Source organism: Narcine bancroftii, chromosome 2 (assembly GCF_036971445.1).
Source record: "Narcine bancroftii isolate sNarBan1 chromosome 2, sNarBan1.hap1, whole genome shotgun sequence".
In the NCBI taxonomy this organism is placed as follows: Eukaryota; Metazoa; Chordata; class Chondrichthyes; order Torpediniformes; family Narcinidae; genus Narcine; species Narcine bancroftii.
In genome coordinates, this window is record NC_091470.1 from 151922065 (window position 1) to 151944350 (window position 22286).

The 22286-nt window shown below is 41.4% G+C and overlaps 1 protein-coding gene across 7 annotated transcripts in view; it reads right to left on the reverse strand.

The window, feature by feature from the left end:
* Window positions 1–22286, reverse strand: part of camta1a (calmodulin binding transcription activator 1a) — a 1025873-nt gene that overhangs the window by 143018 nt on the left and 860569 nt on the right. For all 7 annotated transcript variants that reach the window (XM_069918585.1, XM_069918583.1, XM_069918582.1 and 4 more), the window contains one exon: window positions 765–918. In XM_069918585.1, the coding sequence (XP_069774686.1) occupies window positions 765–918 (154 nt within the window). The remainder of the gene's footprint in view (window positions 1–764; window positions 919–22286) is intronic.

The following is a 22286-nucleotide window of genomic DNA, read 5'->3' on the forward strand; positions in this document are numbered from 1 at the left end:
ATGTTGAGATTCTAAGTGCAGTTGAGTTCCATATGTGCGATCCATACATCCCTTCTCGGTTGGTATACAGCCTATATTTTTAATTCAGCTTCAACATGTGAATTTAACTCGCATGGACAATTCTCCATAATTCTTCAAAACAATGCCATGGGGTTTTAGATGCACACTTCGACCAAAAATCAGGCAGACTGGAATTCAATTTACCAACTCGGCAGAGAGAAGGCACCTGTGACAGTACAGCACTCCCTCTGGGGTAAGTCTGGTTTCTGTGCTCAGATCTCTGCAGTGGGACTCAAACTCACAACTTTCTGACTTGGAGGCAAGAGAGCTCCTCATAGTTCATGCACCCCAGCCTATCTCGACCCTTCTCCAGATGAGAACACCAACTGTAGAGGGATAAATTCATGGAAGTTTCATCACATGACCTCTTCAGTCCAAACATCCCATTCTCACCCTCACACAATTGGTTTTCCATCATGCCCATTCTCATGGGGCAGACAATCAGAAAACAAGTAGTTTCTTCATTACTGGGCTGGTGCTTGCCTATTAAGTCAAACAACATGTTTTCCCACGCTCAAAACTTTTGATCGTAAGATGCCAAAGAAAAAAAAAATCTTAAAATATATACAATTTAACCCAATTTTTCAATAGGATTTGCTGGCAGTAGTATCCCAGGTTTCTGGAGACTCTGGGTAATTCTGCCTTCAGTGTTCAATACCACAATGAGGAACAATTCTGAAAGCATTGCAAAAGTTAACACTCACACATGGGTTTAAGCTGGCTGATCAGCTCCTCTTTCGACCATTTAGCCCATTCCTTTTTGTCTGTGTTGATGGAGCACAGTATCGGACCACAAGGCTTCCCACAATCTTCTATGGCTGGTACATTCAGGTAATGGACCAATACAATGTCAGGATTCTGTGAGACAACAAAAAAAAATCAGAATACAAATTTAGACTTTGTGACTTAACAAGCGAGACTTTGATCCATGTGAACATTTATCAAATTCACTAACAAACACGCTTCAAACTCTAGTCCATATCCATGACATTTCCAGGGTCAGAGATAGCCTGGATGAAAGAACCTAAAGAGGGAATGGAGGACAATTTTGTTTCATGCAATTAGTTGCTTTGATCAGGAATCCTCTACACAAAAGGAACAAGTGCTCAAGTGAGACACACAAACCATTATTAAATAAGCCAAGGTGGAACCTAGGCTTCATTGAAGGGTGAGTCTGATATTCCAGTTTTATGGGAGAGGAGTAGAGAATAAGAGTAAGGAAGCTTTCATGCAGCTTTAAGGTGATTAGACCATACCTGCAATAATACCTACAATGTTGGTCTCTCTATATAAGAAAGGTGTGCAGGGCCAAATTGCAGGTCATCTGAACATCACAAACATTCAGAGTCCTGACAGGTCTAGCTAAACCAGGTGAGAAGCATTATTCAGTGTTGCGGATAGGACGTGTTCTTGGCCCTGCCCAAAAACTGGAGTTGCATTGTAGAAGGCCCTCCACCCCCACATCCACAGAAGCTGGCTCCCAACCTCAACTGATGATGGGGATGGTAAATCAGTAGTTTTCTCTGAGCAGCTCACTGTTGATCCCATATTCAACACCAAAAAGAAGGGGACTACCCTGACCAAATAGATATGGGTTGAAGTTCTGGGAGAGGGACCAATTGGATACCATTTTTTTGCAAAGATCCAACATTGGCTTAATCCTCTGTGCTGAAAGAATGTATCCTCCAAAAGAATCCTACAATATTGGTGCCTTCATTGCTAATGCTGACCCCTACTGGTGAGAATTTTATTTTCCCTTTATTTCAAAGAGGATTTATTTATTTCTCCTTTCTGAAATATATATACTTTTGGGAATACAATCATTCATTGCATGAGCAGCAATATTGAGGCACCTCCTTGAAATGCTCAGTTCATGTGCTCGAGCTACTCCCATAAGGTGTCATAAGATGAGTGCAAGTGTTTTGATCAATAATAATTTAAAAAAACAGCAATATAGTTCCAGGATAGTATGTGATCTAGGAAGTAGGTGACTGTTTTCCTGTGCATTTAATACCTTAGTTTTGGAAATTTGGGTTTTGGAGGTGTTGTCAGAGCTGATCTTATTTCTACCTGCAATTTCAGTCCTGAATCTGACTGAGCAGAGGTTTTCTTTTCCAATGACCTTGAGGATCAAGAGAATCCAGATGATTCATAGTTTGCTTCCACCCCAATCAACCAGCTGGTGAGTTATAATATTACGGAGCATGGCTTCATCTAGGTAACCTGTGTTTGTCAATGGCAACAGTGAAATACATTAGAACAAACACATTACACAATGTTTATGAAGGAGATCCAGGATAATATTGAACAGAGAGACTATTTATTTTCCATCAGGAAATGCTGAATAGCCAGGAGCTCTGTGATGTCAAGCAGTGAGCAGAAGGAAGCCTCTAAAGTTAAGGAGAATTTGGATGGTGATTTAAGAGTACAAGAACAAGAAATTCAAAAAGTTAGCAAGCAAGTAGAGCAAGTTATTGGGAGTTATGGCAATTATTGCAAGAGGCACAGAGAAAAGGGCCTACAAAGGTATTCTCTGCAATTTTAAGGGTGCTGATGAGACTGCCTGGAGAACTACATTGAGTGTGGTCTCCATATTTATGGAAGGATGTGTTTGCATTGAAGGCAGTGGAGAGAAGTTTCATTTGGTTGATCCCTGGTATGAAGGCGTTGATGTATAAAGAAGGATTGTGCAGCTTTGGCCGATGTTCACTGATGTAAAAGGAATGTAGGGGATTAAAAGGGGAGTACTTATCCCTGTGGAGACATTAAAATTAAGGGGACATAGTCACTATAAGGAGTCAGCATTACATATGGAGATAAGGAGGAATTTCTTCTCATAGTGTCATGAATCGTTGACATTCTCAACCCTGGAGAGCTTCGGAGGTGGAGTCAATAAAAGTATTCAAAGACATTAAAATGACAGTGGAGTCCAGGGGTTCCGGAAGAGAGTGGGTTCAGCTCGAGAGTAGACTAGACATGATTCCAGTGATAAGTGGAGCAGCTTTGTGGGGAGGGGGGGGGGGGGGGAGGGGCTACGGGCATTCTGCTGCTGTCCCCAACATGACGTTGTCTTCTTACAATTAGGCAGGCACACAAAAAGAATTTGCTTTGTGAGATGCCAAAGTCGAATGCTGTCCATAAGGTTAAATTCAACATGAAAGTTTGAAAAAGAAAATCAATGGAACTATCACATGATGTAGGGAATAAGTGTATGCATTTGTTTATCTAGAATAACCTAGAGTATGCAGTACAATAACTGGCCATTCAACTCATGTTCACTGATCTAATACTCCACAGGAATCTTGTCGAATTCCACCTGCCTAATTACAGCCCTTCAGGATCTGTGGGAAAGATGCTCTTTTTCAAAATGGGGAACTATATACTTGTCTCTTATGTCAAATTTTACTCCATTTTCCACACCTGGCCAAGGGCTACAATTTAGTATCAAGCATAAATGTACTTTACATTTCTCTATGTCCAAAAGTGAAATCAATTCTGAAGTACACACCAATGGCATCATGAAGAAAGCCTCTACTTCCTCAGGAGTTTGCGGAGGAGCCGTGCTATAAACGGTTATATGGTTATATATGGTCTGCATGGAGGTCCATTTGCCTGCTTTCCTTTCCCTGCTACTCAATCAGTTTACTTGCCAGGTCAATAATATGCTTTCATTTTCACGATCTTTAACCTTAGCTAAGTGAGGTATTTGATCAAACTCATCCAGAAGTTCAAAGAAAATAACATTCTTACAGGTTCTTGTGTCTGCTACTGAGTCACCTCTTTAAAAAATTCAAGCAAGCTCATCAGGCTCTCTCTGATCAATGAAAATTGTCAAGATGTTCGGTCACTTCAGCTATTAGTTCGAGTAATTTCCCAGCAAAAGATGTTTCGATAACTGGTCTGCAATATCTTGATCTCCCTACTCATCTATCCTAAATAATAGAATGATGTCCAATTATACAATCCAAAAGAATAGTTTCTGAGTCAAGACGGTTGAAGAAAATGCCATGGATGGGCATTAAAAAAGATAATGGAAGGCTGTCCTTTATCACCCAAGGACTAAAACAAATGTAGATAAAGTTATGCTCCAGCTCTACAAAGTCTACGCTAGCCAAATCCAGTTCAGGGCGTCATATCCTGAGAAACATATATTAACACTGAGGGAGTATGCCACAGATACAAACAATATGTGGGCTGCAAGGGGATAAATACTCAGAGGCAAAAAACAAAGTGGAGCTGAATTCCAATGAACTTAGAAGAATGAGAGTGAACCCAAATTTTCAATACATTAATTGGAACCAACGAACAGGGAGAGAGATAAAATATTTCCACTATTTTGGGATTTGAGGGCTGGGGAAGAGTACAGAAATTGAAACTGAGCCCTTTGGGAGTGGAAGGTAGCAGAAATGTGGTATCTCTTCTCCAAATGACAATTGATGGTCAATCAATCATTGATATTGATTCTGAGAATTATGACATCTTATTCAGCAAGAGGAGTAAAAATGAGTGGGAAAATGATATATGGAGTAAATTCTTAGATCAGCCATGATGTTCTCTGAATGGTGGAATAGTCTGTAGTGCTAAAATGGGATCCTACTGGTTTTCAGTTCCTCTTCGTAATCTTGGGCACTGAGGTTAATTCCAGTTAGCTCAGAGCCGAGGGATGATCCCAGGTTTTTTTTCTTGGCTTTGTACAGTTCGGTTTTTATTTTATGAGTCTTGAATTAGTAAAATGTGCCTTTCTTTTGAATTTTCACGATGTGGCACACCTGAGCCCGCACCCTGGTCTCACAGCATCAGCTACTCTGTTTCTCGCACATCATCCCATTAGCAAGCTCAGCATGGAGGAACCCTGACGATGACAGGTTATGCAGAAGACAGTCTGCAGACAAATGTTCTGGGTCTTCTTGTTCAGTCATAATCAACGCACAATCTAGTGGCAGCTGTGTTTGGGAGGAATGCAATTAACATCTCCTGCAGCACATCAGGAAATTGAAGAGTTACATAAAAAATCCATCAGTAGATTCTAAGTGTGGGAACTAATCAGAGCCATCAAACCAAAATGACCAAGTCTTAAGGTTTCCCACCACGGTGCTTTTTGCAAAACAGTTACCCAGATACCACAACTTTGTCACTATAATGACAAAGGAGTGATTTATTTTCTTTGTAACTTGCTATTTTTGCTTCCATTTTTTTCAACTGATACTAGTTGCCACGGAAACTGAAACACTGGCTTACACAGGAAGCTTTGCACTTGAGCAAGCCAGCCAAGGCTTTGCTTGGTTGCTTGACCACGCAAGTAATATTGCCATGCCAATTCTGGCCCTACGTTCTGTAAGTGCATCTCCAGTTGTGATCGATCAAAGGTTGGACCCCCACCTGCTTTCTTCCCTCTCCCAACACCAGAAAACGCTGAGACAAGTATGTTGACATGAGTTGAATCAGGCATAGTTCAGGAGCCAATCCTGGCACTTTTCAATGCACAGGGGAAAAACAACTGAGGGACATGTGTCTTTCCACAACCCTGAGATTCAACAAAGTTTCCTCCCATATCCCAAAGATGATGCTGGCTTGTAAATTAATTGGCCAGTGTAAATTTTAATTTTTTTTACATTTTAGACTATCAGGCCTTTTTGGCTCATGAGTCCATGTCACCCAAACACATCCAAATGAACTACAACCTTGGTACATCTTGAAGGGTGGTGGAAACCCACAAAGACACAGGGAGAACATACAAACTCCTTACAGATAGCATGGGATTCGAACCCTGGTCCTGGCCGCTGGTGCTATAACAGTGTTGTGTTAACCGCTACGCTAACTGTGCCACTCCTGGGCCTGGGTGATTATGAGGGAGTTGATGGGAATGTAGAGGAAATGAAGTTAATCTGTGCAGGATTACTGTAAATTGGGTTTTAAATTCAGTGTGGACTTCCTGGGATGAAGGAGACTTCAGTTCGATACTACGAAGGACCAATGAGCAATAAAAGTGTCTGGGAAATGGGTCTTACAATAAAGGTGCAGAACATAAAAGACCTAGAAGGAAATTTGGGTTTATTTTCTTTACCCAGTATACAATTAGAATCTTGAATTCACCATCCTCGAGAGTAGTTAAGCTGAATAGAGGAGATGCATTTGAGAGGGAGTTGGATAAAAATACTGGGGAGGGAGAAAGGAACAGGAGGAGATACTTGCTAACAGAATAAGGTGAGATAAGATGGGAGGAAGCATGTGTTGAATACAAAGCCCAAACACAGACCAGCTAGGCAGAAAGATCAGTATCTGTGCTGCATCTTCTACAAAAAAAATCAGCGGAAGCACAGCAGTGGTGATAAAATACAAAGAACAAGAGAAAGAGGGAGGAATTTTCCCCTTTCGCCTTTAATTCCCCTTTCTCTTCTACAGAAATAAAGAACAGAGAATGACAAGTAAATAGAAAGCGGATAGAAAGCCAATTTTATGTGCAGTGGGAATTCACAGGGAATGATTTTCAACCCAGTCGATTCTGTTCACTTATCTGTCCTACGGTTCTTGGAGCACATGAGCTGCATACCGAGCAGCCCCGAATGCAGAGTAAATACTCTGATGAAGGCAAACAGAGTCATAACAACAATTTGACTCTTGTTTGCTGCTTCATCAACGCTAAGTGGCCAATAAATCACCTTGGCGTAGTGTTACATCTGGTCCATGGCTTTATCATTAATCTGACGTCTGTTCTTCATGAAAAATGATAGAATAAAGGTTGCATTAAAACAGAATTTATATATTTCCTAGGAACTAGTAATGACTACTAATGATACTTCACTACATATTTGTTTTCGGATTCAAGGGACACAATTGTTCAGAATTGTTTTTCTCCTTTTCTCAAATGAATCTGTGAGCTGCTCTCAGCCTAAGTGCAAAGCTTAAGCCATTAGTGAAGCTTGAACTCAATGCTTGACTAGACTGTGTCTTACAATACCAATATACAGATAAATTGAATATAACAAGGGGAGATGGTCCAGCACAGTTTTTCTTCCTGTTATAACAAGAGCACAAATTTAGTGAACTTGTTTTTATTTTTCTTCTTCTGCTATTTTCCAACTCCTTTCTCAGGTTCAGAGGTCTGCTGGGAGAGCTGACAAAGCCAATCCAACCCTTTCTAAATGTTTGTAGCATTGCTGAGGCTGGGAACAGCACTGCATTCAGTTGGGGGCTTCCATAAGTGAGAAAAAGAAATTCATCTCATATCCCTTCCCATTCCAGTTAATTATTTCCTAGAATCTTAAAAAAAATTCAGCAGTCTTGGCATCACCTTATTACTGCATCTTGATTTACTGTGCAATTTTTGTTACGTTTTTAAATCTTTTAGCGTTGTCTCCGTTCCATCCTCAACATTCATTGGAGCGACTTCATCACCAACATCGAAGTACTCGAGATGGCAGAGGCTGACAGCATCGAATCCACACTGCTGAAGATCCAATTGCGCTGGGTGGGTCACGTCTCCAGAATGGAGGACCATTGCCTTCCCAAGATCGTGTTCTATGGCGAGCTCTCCACTGGCCACCGAGACAGAGGTGCACCAAAGAAGAGGTACAAGGACTGCCTAAAGAAATCTCTTGGTGCCTGCTCCATTGACCACCGCCAGTGGGCTGATCTCGCCTCCAACCGTGCATCTTGGCGCCTCACAGTTCGGCGGGTAGCAACCTCCTTTGAAGAAGACCACAGAGCCCACCTCACTGACAAAAGACAAAGGAGGAAAAACCCAACGCCCAACCCCAACCCACCAATTTTCCCTTGCAAATGCTGCAACCGTGTCTGCCTGTCCCGCATCGGACTTGTCAGCCACAAACGAGCCTGCAGCTGATGTGGACATTACCCCTCCATAAATCTTCGTCCGCGAAGCCAAGCCAAAGAAGAAGAAGAACAGCATGCAATGAAAATTGTCCAAATAGAAAACAGAGTTAGAATAAATGGGTTTTTATCGGGCTGGAAGGATGTTACTTTCAGGATTGGCTCTTGGACCTCAATTATTGACCATTTACATTAATGACCTTGAAGAGGGGATAAAATTTCCAAATTTGATGATGAGACACAAACAATTGGAAGGCATGTTGTGGACATTGCGATTCGACAACGGGGTAGAGGTAGATTGGGCAAAAGCCTGGCAAATGGAGTTTAGCATGCAGAGGACGGAGGTCAAGCTCTTCAGTAAAATGAGTCGAAAGCCGATTTATTATTTAAATGGAGAGATACTGAAAATAGCTAATCCCTTAGTTGAGACTGTGATCCCTGGTTCTAGATATTCAAGCTTGAGAAGACTCTGTCAACCCTTGCAAATCCCTTAACATTTTACATCTCAATGATTTCACTTCTCATTCTTCTGCTTAATCCCTTGTCAGACTACAGACCTGCATCCTCAAGAATGAGCCTTTGTGGCAGTCACACTGCCCCAAGTGTATCTATCCTCAGCTAGGAAGACCCTGACTTGAACACAATATTTCATATGATGTCTCACTCTCAACTCAAAGAGTTGTGGGTTAGAGTTTCCGTCCAGAGATCAAAAGACATAATCTAAGGTGGTCTTCTGGATGAAATGTTAAACAAAGCTCAATCTGCTCTCTCAGGTAAACGTAAATGGACTTCTTCAGAGGAGATGATGACGAGGAGAGATTTCCCTAATATCCAGACCCAAAAATTTGATCCTCAAAAAGGTCTGTCTGCTCACTGTTTTATTGCTATGTATTGAATCTTTCAGTGAAAAAGAATTCAGCTGCTGCATTTTTCATGTTGCAAATCAAATTCGTCTTTAAAATGTTCTTATCAGGCAGCCAATGCACTTTAAGGCATTTCTTTTTGATGAGTTTATTCTTCAGTACTTCCTTCAGCTCCCTGGCTTAGAAAGTCAGTGGTGCTGATTTGGGATACAGATTTAGAACAGGCAGGTTAAAAGCCTAACATAATAACAGGGAGTGCAGTTACATTTAACTACCATTTATACACGATCATAGGGCTGTGTAAAGTTGGCAGATGAGCTTGCACTGTGTTGTGGAACAGCACAGGGAGCCCACCCTGGGATTGAAATTCAATGCACGACCCAGTCAGAACTATCATATACCCAGTGCTGATGATCTGTTGTTAACTGAACCAGGCACAATCCAGTCGGCCTCTGCTCATCTCCAGCCTTAGTTAAATAGCTAAAATACCTCCAGATTTTGGGAATGATTCTCTTTTACTTCTACGTGTGAGGGGACTGTTTGTTTCAGTGGATGCATGCAAAAAAAAATTGTTTTCCTTGCACCTAATTTCATACAAGGAAAAGACGATGGTACAGGAAAAAGGTGAAGGTAATTGTGTTACACAAATTTCTTCTGGGTGTGATCATACAGAGCCTTCACCCTGAGAAAGGTAACACCTTGGTTTGTACATATTTTCACCCTGGATAGCAAACACGTCACACATCTTATTCTAATGTACAGAAATAATTAGAATTTGAACATTTTACAACAAATTTGCCAATCTCAACCAGAACGGCCACAGCATAGCTTGCATCTGAAAAATTGTCATTCTGGTACAATAATGGTTACAGGCTGAAAGACCGTACAGGGAGAGGATTTTAATCTGCATCTAAGCGATGAGGTACCTCCCCTTGTTGGGAGGGATAGCATTCCTCTATTAAAGCTAAGCTGTATCACTCTGGAATAACTTGTCGGGTAAGTATGGAGGGGGCTTTACAGTCTTTTACCCGGGCCGTATTTGAATTGGAAGTACTTGGTGCTGACATGGACAACTTAAAAAGAAATTGTTTTACTCTACAACACTACCATCCCTCACATTAATGAGCACAAAGGAAAAAAAAAATCCTTTAATCTTTATTCGGCTAAACTTCAAAGCTACAACACACCGAGCCATCTGGCAGAAGCACAATGTACAGCTGGGATATCAATAGCTGGCCAGGTACAAAAATTAATAACAAACTGTTCTAGTTAATTACATTTGAGATCTGACAGTTTAGATATTTCCTCTATATCGCTTCAGTCAGTGTTTTTCTCTACTTTCATTACTCTTAAGTTCCAATCGAAAGAAAGCATTTACATTAATTTAGTGCCTTTCACAGTTTCAGAATGTACTTAAATATCACACAGCCAAAGAATCATTTTGAAGGGAACAGGACTGTAATTTATGCATTGCAAGATCCTACAGACAATAAAAAGACATGGAAACATCAGAACTACTCAGCAAGTCAGGCAGCAAGTGCTAACGCAAGAACTTTTTAAATGTCACAGATGAATATTTCCCCCATTTTTGTGTGGATTTATTAGTTATGTATTTATTATTATTAAACTTAAACAAGTTTTAAGACAGACAAGGTGGAGGGTAAGAGAGACCGTCTGAGTGGAAGTCAAGAGTCATAGAGTCATAATTGTATGGTACAGGACAGGACTTTCAATCCCAACTCATTCACATGTGCAAGTTGGGTATTCTGGTCTAGTCCCATTTGCCTGTATTTGGGTCCATATCTTTCTTAACCCTTCCCACACGTCTGTCCAAATGGATTTTGAATGTTGTAATTGTGCTGACCTCTGTAGCTTCCTCTGGCAGCTCATCCCAGATACGGACTACTCTCTGAGTGAAAAAGTTGCCCATCAGGAGAACTCCAATCTCTCCCCTTTCATCTTAAACATATGCCCTGTCAGTTCTAGAATTATCCATTCTGGGAAATAGGTTGTGAGCATGCATTCATTTTATCTAAGTCCCTTATGATTTTACCAACCCTTATAAGATCATTCTTCATCTTTTGTCAGTCAGGGAATAAAGACCCAGCCTTTCAGTTCAGATCTGACAGCATCCTGGTAAATCCCCTCTGCACCTCTTCCTCCTTATTGATGTCCTTCCTATAGCTGGGTAACTATAACTGCACACAGTATTCCAAGTGTGATCTCACCAATGAGATCAATAGGCTGTGAACCTGTACCTGTATCATGGAGGTCCCAACTTTTGCACTCAATATGGCACCCAATGAAAAAGAGCATGCTAAATGCTTTTTTACCACAATGCCCCCATGGTCTCCATTTTCATGAAACTATGCATTTGCACCCCTAGGTCTCTCTGTTCTGCAACCCTCTTCAGGGCCTGCCATTTACTGAGCAAGTCCAACGCAGGTTTGTTTAACTTATCAGAGTGCAGCACACTTTGGCCCACCTTCTCTACTGATCTAAATCCTGTTGTAAACTTAGATATCCTTCCTCTCTGTCCACTACACCACCAATTTTGTGTCATCTGCAAATTTCAGATTTCAGATTCAGATTAGATTTCTGATTGTCAGAATACATACGTGACATCACATACAACTCTGAGTTTCTTTTTCCTGCGGGCGAGGCAGAATGATCACTTATTGGCAGTGCAAAAAAACTGACTCAACGGACCCATGTAAACAAATAAAGAAATGTAAACAAACCGACTGTGCAATATATAGAAAAAAATTCAATAAAGTGCAAGAAACCCTAAATAAATCCCTGACTGAGTAGGTTGTTGAGGAGTCTGATGGTGGAGGGGAAGCAGCTGTTCCTGAACCTTCTGGTGTGAGTCTTGTGGCACCTAGACCTCTTTCCTGATGGCAGCAGCGAGAACAGAGTGTGTACTGGGGGATATAGATTCCTTGATGATGGCTGCTGCTCTCGAATGGCATCATTCTCTGTAGATGTTCTTGATGGTGGGGAGGGTTTTAACCATGCTCTACAAAGTAATATCATCATCTTCATCTGAAAGGGCAAATGGAACCTCAGTTTAATATTCAGAAGGTTAGGCCGCATTATTGTCTGTCTCTCCATAATTGATGTCTGACTTGCTGAGGATTTCCAGTGGTTTTCGTTGTTTCAGATTTCTACCATCGGTGTTTTGTTTGTGCATCACTTTAATGCCTCATCCAACGCCCATTCCAATGTCTGCTCTTCCAACGAGTCTCAGGTCTTTCTTTGGATATTTGGTTGGCACCCATTTGAGCAGGAGAGCAGTGCCTTACCCCCCCCCCCCCCCTTCCTCCCTTACCCACCCCCTCCCGAGCCAAACAACTCACTGACTGTTACTATTCTGGCATCCTGCATGAAATATGGGCTGCCTCCAAAAACAGAAACGAGCAAAAGTCAGCGGAAGCGGAGAAAGCCGGGGATCAAAAACCAGCAGGAATTGTGCATGGGTTTGAATAAACTAAATTAACATGAAATTAATCGGTTTACCATTAGCAAAGAGATGACTCTGACAGAAGGGCAGGCAGCAGTATGCCAAGTTAAAAGAACAATCTGGTTGATGTATTTTTGGACTCGCGTCACAGAGACACCATGTACAATATTAAACTGGCAAATCTGCCTATTTTTCCTCTCTCTGCCCCTTCTCTGCCGCCATCAATTATTTTTAAGTCTTTCTCTCTCCTCTTTGGACGCCTTCCAGCTAAAAGCATGCATTAATCAGGAGCTGCCGTCAGATGAATTGTACCTCTGAGCCAGAGTGGAGCGGCTCTGGTGTGTGATTGTGAGTGTGTGGATGCTGCAGGCCAACGCCTATCAGAATGTACCAATAATAAAAAAAATTCTCTTCTGGACAGTAAATAATTGATGTAAATCCTTCCTCTCTCCAGTGAAATGTTAAATCCCCCCCCAAACAGAAATCTCAGAAAGATCTCCATCAGACTAACCAATGTTGCCTCACTCCTAATGGTGTCCATTGATCACATGGATGGAAGAACTAGGAATACATGTGTTTTTAAGGATATCCTTTATATGACTGGCAGGCAAGATGTGTCTTGGCATGCAAACGTTAGATTGGTCCATACTGCCATTAGATCCTGGATGATCTCTGACTCATCTCCCCTTTACCCGCCTACCCCTACCAAGCAACAGTAAGTCCACTGGATGATTGAAGACGTGTTGAGAAACTAGATTCTGCAAAATGCAAATTAATCAGTTCAAAATCAAGTTTTTGTTTTAAAATGGGCAAGGGCAGCTGACAGTTAAAGCCAGAGAATGCTGGAAGGACTCAGTAGGTGAGGCAGCAACAAAAGGAGGAAAAAGGAGTTGATGCTTTGGATCTGGGATCTTTCATCAGAAGTGGAAGAGTGAAGAACCACATGTGTTAAGATGCAGAGAGGAGTGGAGAGAATAAAAAGAATGTCTGGGATACCTAACCAAAGTTGCCATGATAGCAAATTACTTTTAAAATGGCAGTCAGGGACAGAAAAGAAAACAAAATCCAAAACAAATTGAAATAGAAAGGTGCAGCCCACATCTGTAGAGAAAGAAATAAAGGGAAAGGTCACCTAAAATTGATGAATTCAGAATGAGGTCCTAAAGTCTTCAGCAAACCATTCAGAAATTGAAATGTATTTCTTTAAGCTTACAATAAGCTCTATTGGTGCAATGTGGGAGGTTGAAGACAGAGTGGGAACAGCAAAGAGAATCGTGCTTCTGACCAATGACTGCATCACCAGATCCAGCTCCTACAGTGCCATCAAGTCTCCAGATGACACAACAGAAGTCGGCCTCAACAGCAACAACAATGAGTTTCACTAGAGAGGAGTGGCAAATTTCATGATATGGTGCGAGAGTAACAACCTGAGTCTCAACGTGGACAAGACAAAAGAGATGATTGTGGACTTCAGGCGGACCAGGAACGGCCAACTTCCATGACGCATCAATAACTCTGTAGTTGAGAGAATGGAGAGCACCAAGTTCCTTGGAGTTCACCTAACTCGTGACCTATCATGAACACAGATCTCCTCAGGAAGGCTCAACAGCGACTGCACTTACTGAGAAGACTGAAGTGGGCAAGGCTACCGGCCATCATCATATCAACTTTCTATATGGGCTCTATCAAGTGTCTTGGCTGGTTGCATCACAGTGTGGTATGGTTGCTACAGAGAAATGGATTGGAGGTCAATCCACAGAACAATAAGAGTGGCAGAGAGGATTGCTGGAATCTCCCTCTACCCCATCAATATGATTGTTGTCTGCAGAAGGTGTGAAAAATCATTGAGGACCCTTCCACCCTGCACACAGCATCTTTCAGCTGCTACTTTCGGGGAAGAGATACAGGAGTATCAGAGCCACCACCGCCAGGCTGAGGACCAGCTTCTTTTCATGGGCAGTGAGATGCTGAATGACCAAAGCACCTGCTCACACTAACCAACCGAGACTCTCATATTCATGAAACAATATTTACTTATTTGTATAGATGAATACTTATCCTGCATATGTATTGTTTGTCTGTATGTATGTGTGTTATGTTTGGTTGTGTGTGTGTTTTGCACCGAGGACCGTAGAACACTGTTTCGTCTGGTTGTACTTGTGCAATCGGATGACAATAAACTTGACTTGACAACAAAAAGAACAGGCAGCTAGAAACTGAGGATTGTCCTGACTGACCAAATGTAAGCACACAATCTGAGATTGGTTTCTCCAATCTTGAGGATGCTGCACTGTAAAGATTAAATGCAATGAACTAAATTGGAATATGTGCAAGCAAATTTGGTCCCATCAGTAGGGACTGGTACCTTGCATCTCTTATATTTGCACATAAGAAGACCACTGGTTGGTGGAGATGAAAGCCTGAATCAGGAAGCTCTGAAAGGGAAAAGTCTGTTGGAAATGCTGAATGGGGAGAAAAGATGTTCCTGATGGTGGAAAGCTAGTGAAATTATGGAGGATCACTTGTTGAGTGTGGGAGTTGGTGGTGTGGGAGGTTAGAAGGGCACCCTTAGGCTGGACGGAGGAGGTGAAAAGTAGGAATGCAAGAAAGAGAGAAGTTGCATTTAAGAGCCCTGCCAACCATTACATTGGTTCAGGGAATAGAAAGACAGCATAACCAATCTCCACTACCATCAATGGTTCTGTTATGGAAAAAGTTCTTTGGCATGCATACAAGGGATAACCTATCCTGGACTTGCACCTCCTCATTAGTCAGGAAGGCACAGTAGTATCTACACTTCCTAAAGAGGCTGAGAAGGGAAAGGACACGGGTGCCCATCTTGACAACCTTTTTAAAAAGCACAATTGAGACCATCCTGTCTGGCTGCATCATTGTGTGGTATGGTAGCTGCAAAGCAAAGTCTATATAGAGGATCACTCTTTCCTCTATAGAGGACATTTACTGGGAGTTCTATCTAAATAGGGCTCAAGGAATTATAGAAGACCCTTTCCATCCAGTGCACAGTATCATCAACCCACTACCATCATGAAGAAGGTACAGGAGCATCAAAATCAGGACTACCAGGCTGGAAAATAGTTTCATCTGTAATGGATAAATATTGGGAGGAATTTTGGTAAAATTTGAGTAGGTTACATGCATACACACAATTTAAAACATTTTATTTGCAAGACTAAAGAATTCATATTCAGTAACATTGCAGGATCTTTGGAGACTTTTATGCACATTTCACAAGTAGGTGCTAATTGAAATGATGTCATGTTTGGAATTGGAGACAGGCTGGATGGTTGGATAACTACAAGGCTTCTGACCTTTCTGCAAAGTGCTCACAGAAAGGTCTACCTGGGTTTTGTTTATCTAAGACAACATCTTGATCAAGAGAGGAGAACTCCTGTTGTTTATTGAAAAAGGTGAGGGTTTTTGCAAGTGAGAGTCACATGAGCTTCCTAGCAGTTGGCAGTTGAAGAGGGAGAGAGAGAGAGAAAGAGAGAGAGAGAGAGAGAGAGAGAGAGAGAGAGAGAGAGAGAAAGAGAAAGAGAGAGAGAGAGAGAGAGAGAGTGGAGACCTAGCTCAACAAGCTCTTTCAGTCAGCTAGTGTGTGTATGACACTGAAAGCAGCTGAACAGTACAAGCCAGGAAGCTGGTTGACACTGATGAAAAGCTCCAGAGTGGCAGATGGCTGGAAGTGCTATCTGTCTGATGTTTCTCTTGGAATAAGAGGAACAGAGGGGAACTCTATGATGGTAGCCTGAAGAATGAGGTTACCATCTGGAAAACACTGATGGGGCAAGTTTAATCAGCGAGACATTGAGGTGACTAATGGTGGTACCTCAGTTGTGGAAATCCTGGAACAACAAATCTCTCTCTGTAAACCCTCAAGAACCTTCCTGAGTGGTAAACATTTATCTTTCAAGCACCAAAGCCTGGTGAACTTTATACATGTTAAATTCTGCGCACAGTATAAGAATTGCCTGCATCCAGAGAACTTGGAAGAAGGAGAAGTGAGATTGAACTATGAACCAAAGAACTTTTCTTAAATTTACATACACATCATACACGTGTGCTTAGAATTAGAAGGGGGTTAATTTGGGTAAGTTAAGTATAGAGATAAGTTAAAGTTTGATTTTGTTTTCATGTTTAAAGTTGATTAAAAACAACTTTTGTTTTAAAAACTATTTGTCTTGGTGAATGTCTATTGCTGCTGGGTTTTGGGGTCCTTTGGGCTCGTAACACATCCCAAAGGCTGTAAGAACAGTACGGATTGGGAGAACGGGCAAAAAAGTGGCAAATGAAATACAATGTTGGAAAGTGTATGCTCATACACTTTGGTAGAAGGAATCAAAGGGCAGATGAGGAGATCATTCAAATTTTGGATGTGTAAAGGGGCTTAGGATGTCCTCATGCAGGATACCTGAAAGGTTAAACTCCAGATTGAGTGGGTTGTGAAGAAGGCGAGAACAATGTTGGAATACCTATATTGAGGAATAGGATACAAGAGCAGGAATGTGATGTCGAGGCTTTATCAAGCTCTGGTGAGGCCTCACTTAGAGTACAGGGTACAGTTTTGGGCTTATTTAAGGAAGGATGATCTGGCATTGGAGAGGGTGCAGAGATTTACAAGAATGATTCCTGGAATAAAGGGATTAGCATTTGAGGAATGACTAATGGCTTTAGGACTGTACTCCTTGGAGCTCAGAAGAATGAGGGGGGGAGGGGGAAACCTCATAGAAGCAATTCAAATCATTGAAAGAGAGTAGATGTAGCAAACTTGTTTCCCATGGTAGAGGAGGAGTCAAGGACAAGAGGGCACAACTTTAGGATTAAAGGGTACCCATTTAAAACAGAGGTGCAGAGAAATTTCTTTAGCCAGAGTAGTGAACCTCTGGAATTTCTCTGGAATATATTTTTCCATATTAAACTCATATTTCACGTACTCACTCAAACTATCTATATCCTGTTGCAGAATCCAAACGTGCTCATAACAGCATCCCTCCAGAAGATAGTTGTTGGGAAATGGAAGGCTCCAGTGTAAGGCAATTAATTACAAGTTGAAGTTGAGAAGATGCAAATTGTTATATCGAGAATATACTATCTAAAATGGTGGTGAAAGTAACTTACAAAATGAACTGGTTATATACTTGAAAAATAGCAATTTGCAGGCAGTGTGAAAATGTAAATATATAAGATTAATTGGACAGTTATTTCAAACAATGGGTTCCAGCATAATTGGTCAAATAGCAGCCCCCCACCCTCATCCCTCAGGTACACAATTTATATTTTAGCCAAAGAGCAGTGCTAATGAACCAATTTCACTATAATGTGTGGATTTATTCTCAGCAACAGGACAAGGTTATTTTTACTTTTCCATGATTAATTAACACATTGGTGTTCACTGTAATTAGAACTGCCTGCCTGAGGTGGCACTGCAGCTGCGCACCTGGTCAGAAGGGTCTAATTATAGCTTGACAAGGTGACGGGCAGTTCCCAATTCGATAAATGGAAGTTTGAATTCCTCGTGTAAAAACCACAGAGGGAAGACTTTCAAGGCATGAGCTAGTTCTAGTTGAACACTTATGGAGTGCACACAAGGAGCCATGATCAAGTGAACTTTTCAGGTGAAGATGGGTGAAAGGGCAATGGATAATTGGATAAGGGCACGGAGATGTAATTCGGCTGCTATTTCAAAATATCCAAATATACCTATATGCAAATATACTTACCAGATTACATGACATTATAAACGCATACCTACTTACTGACTGATTGTTAAAAATGCAGTGAAATTCCACACTTGATTGGCAGTGGATTGTCAGATTCACTGATGGGAATTTGTTCTATGAGCACATATTTGACTGCATTGGTTATGGCCATTAACCAAGACTCATTACATACACCCACAACATTATTTTATAAATAGCTGGCTCTATCTTTATTTTGAAATTTGCAAAAGCTGGGAGGATGCCATCTTTTAGTGAAGGTCATTGAACGGAAAATCCTTACTTTTGGATGACATCAACTACTGATTATATTCAAAGCCTCCAGAAATCCTCTCTCTTTTCTAATAACATTAGACCACCATGTACATTCAGTGAATAGTTGGACAAGAAAATTGTAGCAGTAACCCAAAATATTTTTACAAAGGTTATTAAGGTTTGCCAACTCCTTGTGTAGCAGAAAATAAATGGGTCACATCTTCAACTGCCAAGAACGTTATAATAAGTGCTTTTACATTATGATTCTGTGCTCCTGTTGACAGCAATTATATACCTTGCCTCAGTTGTTTATTCCATGTCAGAGATTGTCTTTGAAGGTTCCATTATCAAAAGCACCGATGAATCAACTGATAATACTTTAATGTTTTATTATATGAAATAACTAACACAGTTGCACAACCTGGATCGGAATTAAACTGTCCTTTTCAACAGACGTAAGCGATCCACAAGGTTTCTTTTAAAGGAGAGCCAAGTGCCTTGGCAAATGTTTAAAAATTTAACTGGAATCAGTGAAACAGATTATCTGGTCAATTTCACCTTGTTTGTGGGAGATGGTTGTGCATAATTTGGCTGTTGTGAAGCCTACATTATATGCTTATTGACTGTAGAGATGTTCTGAGATCAGAAAACGCACTATATTAATGCAAGTCTTTCTTCTTTTATTGGCATTTGAAGTTAAATGCAGCAACTGGTATGTGTGCGGGTATTTGGTCCCTTGTTTCATAAAGTAGGATGGACAATGCATTCGCAGTGCCACAGAAGTTAGAAATGTTTATCATAATCTGTGAATCTGTTCTTCATGGTAATACACAGGAGACTGCAGACACTGGAATCTGAAGGCAAACACAATTTGCTGGAGGAATTCTATAAGCCAAGCAGTATCGGTGTGAGAAAAGGAATGGTGATGCTTTGAGCCATCAAGTCAAGTTTATTATCATCTGGTTGCGCAAGATCAACTGAATGAAACAGTGTTTTCCGGTCCTTGATGCAAAACATGCGGACAAACAACCAGAAATAACACACATACAGACAAAATACATTCAGTACGCAGGACGTATTTCATCTAATCAAATAAATAAATTAATAAATATTGCTTTGGAAGTATAAGAGTCTCGGATTGTTAGTGTGAGCAATTCCTTGGGTTGTTCATCATTCTCACCGCCCGTGGGAAGAAGCTGTTCCTCAGCCTGGTGAGGATGGCTTTGATACTCCAGACGGGAGTAGCTGAAAGATGCTGTGTGCAGGGTGGAAGGGGTCCTGAATGATTTCTGCATGCTCTTCAGACAACGTTCCTGGTAGATCACGTTGATGGGGGGAGGGGGGGGGTGGGAGACTCCAATGACCCTCTCAGCCACTCTTATGATCCTGTGGATTGACCTCTGATCCATTTCTCTGCAGCCACCGGACGACACTGTGATGCAGCCGGCCAGGATGGTCTCAATAGAGCTCCTGTGAAAGGTTTACATGATAGTTGCCAGTAGTCTTGCTCACTTCAGTCTTCTCAGGAAATGTAGTCGCTGTTATGCGTTCTTGACAATTGAAGTGTTGTATGTCCATGATAGGTCACTAGTTAAGTGAACTCCAAGGAACTTGGTGCTCTCCACTCTCTCCACTACGGAGTTATTGATGTGTTATTGAGGGTGGACATTCCTGGAGCTCCTGAAGTCCACAATCATCTCCTTCATCTTGTCCATGTTGAGACTCAGGTTGTACCATATCACGAGATTTTCCACCTCTTCTCTGTAGCGTGACTCATCATTATTGCTGATGAGGCCGACTTCTGTTGTGCCATCTACAAACTTGATGACACTGTTGGAGCTGGATCTGGTGATGTAGTGGTGGGTCAGTAGCGTGAATAGGAATGGGCTGAGCACCCAGCCCTGAGATGCTCACCATCACAGTGCTCAACCTTCTGCTACTGACCCGGACAGATTGTGGTCTTTCTGTTAGGAAGCTAAGGATCCAGTAACAGAGATGGGTGTTGAGTCTCAGTGAGGACAACTCCTCCATCTGCCCTTGGGGAATGATCATATAAAACACTGAGCTGAAGTCATTAAACAGCAGCCTGGTGTATGAGGCATCATTCTCCAGTGAAGGGACAAGGCTATAGCATCATTGGTGGAATAGTTTCTTCTATAGATGAACTGAAATGGGTCCAGTGTCTCTGGGAGGTGTGCTTTGATGTGTTCCATGTCCAGACACATGAAGCATTTTATAATGGGGAAGGTCAGTGCCACATGGTGGTAGACATTGAGGCTTGCTATTGTCCCTTATTGGTACGGGTATGATGGTGGCTGTCTTGAAACCTGCGGGGACAATGGACTGTTGCATTGAGGTGTTGAAGATGTCCATAAAGATCTCCATCAATTGGTCTGCGCAGTCCTTCAGTATTGACCAGGTACATTGTCTGATCCTGCTGCCTTGTATGGGTTCACCTTGAATAGGGTTCTCCTCACCTCATCTGTGGCTTTGCAGGGGGCCTGTTGATAGGTGGGACTCGGAGCTTTCTTCGGCATCACCCTGTTCTTTACATCAAATCCTGTATAGAAGATGTTCAGTCTGTCCAGGATGTCTTGGATGTCTTTAACTAGCAAGGTTTTCTTGTGATCTGTTCATCAAGGTAAGGAAAGTTAGGACAGAAGGATTTTTCTCCAACTGACTGGGCTGTTATACAATTTTCCACAACATAACGTGGCTATATCTACATATGCATCAAGAAATGAGGGTTGAAAAAAATGTTGTGTTGATAATACAGGTATTTACTTTTTTTCTACACAGATTCCGTAAGAGTATATTTTATCCTATCCCTCAATTTTTTGGGTAGTATTTGTGAATTCTGAAAGGGTGAATTTCCACAATTGTAACAGTTATAACACAGTGGTCTCTTGAAGCTCAAAATGATACAAACAACAAGAAGGCTCCAAAGGAATTCCAGATCTGGCACTATGCCAGGAGGAAACCTGGATTAGCAGTGTTTCACTGAAGGAGTAAGAAGTTAGATAAGATGAGGGTTTAAAGGGGGAAAGGAAAGGTTTAAACACATTCTCTACTTTCTGATGAGCAGGAATCTGGAAATGTTTGAAGCTTCACTCCATCCCAGTACTTAAAATCTACAAAAAAATCTCATCCTTGTGAGATAGGAGATAGGAGCATTTACCAAATTGTATTAAACACAACTTTCCAATCACCATTGAGGAACTAATGCCCTCACTCTGTTTTAAATCTTTTTTTTCCTCTCAGCTGCAATGGATAAGCTGTTAATGGGAGACATAAAAGATTGCACGAAGGGCAAGGAGGAAATTCAAATCCTTCTAAATTCTGAGTAAGGATCCTGCAAGGGGACTTTGCTATCACCTACTGCCTGATGAACCTGTGTGATGCAGTGCGTCCTACAGCTTCCCTGAGGCCCTCTCAGACTACAGAAAGCAACCTTGCTCATGGCAGTCTTCAGCTTGAAAAGGGTCTGTATTGCCTAAAGGCAGTAGTTAATGGACCCCTCCGGGATTCATTACCTCAGTGTTACTAAGGCTTGGAGTCTGTCAGAAGGCCTCAAACTGTAGTAGAACCATCCTGTGATAGTGCAAAACTACCAGTCAGGGTTAATCATTTCTTGTATAATGACACAGGGTTAATTGGTAATCTCAGAATATGGGATCCTCTTGGGAAAAGTGAACACAATCTGAAAGAATTTCTTATGCAGTTTAAAAGGGACACATTTCAGTCATGAACTAGAGTCTTAATTTAAATAGAGCAAATTTACATATGCATGAGCAGCAAATTAGCTAAGATAGCAGGGGAAATTTTATTAAAAGGTTTGGCATTGCACTTGAAATATTTGGTCATTTCCAACAAATGTAGATTCCATTGAGAATTTAAAAGCTTCATGGTAGAAATGATCCATCCATGGGTAATTAAACAGTCTACGAAACAAAGTTTAAAATGTTGCTAAAAAGCCTGGGGTCGGAGGGAGCTTGAGAAAGATTATGTGTGACCAAATCATTGATGAAGTGAGTGAAGATGGAATGAAAGGGGTAAATCAACATGAGCACTCACAAATAT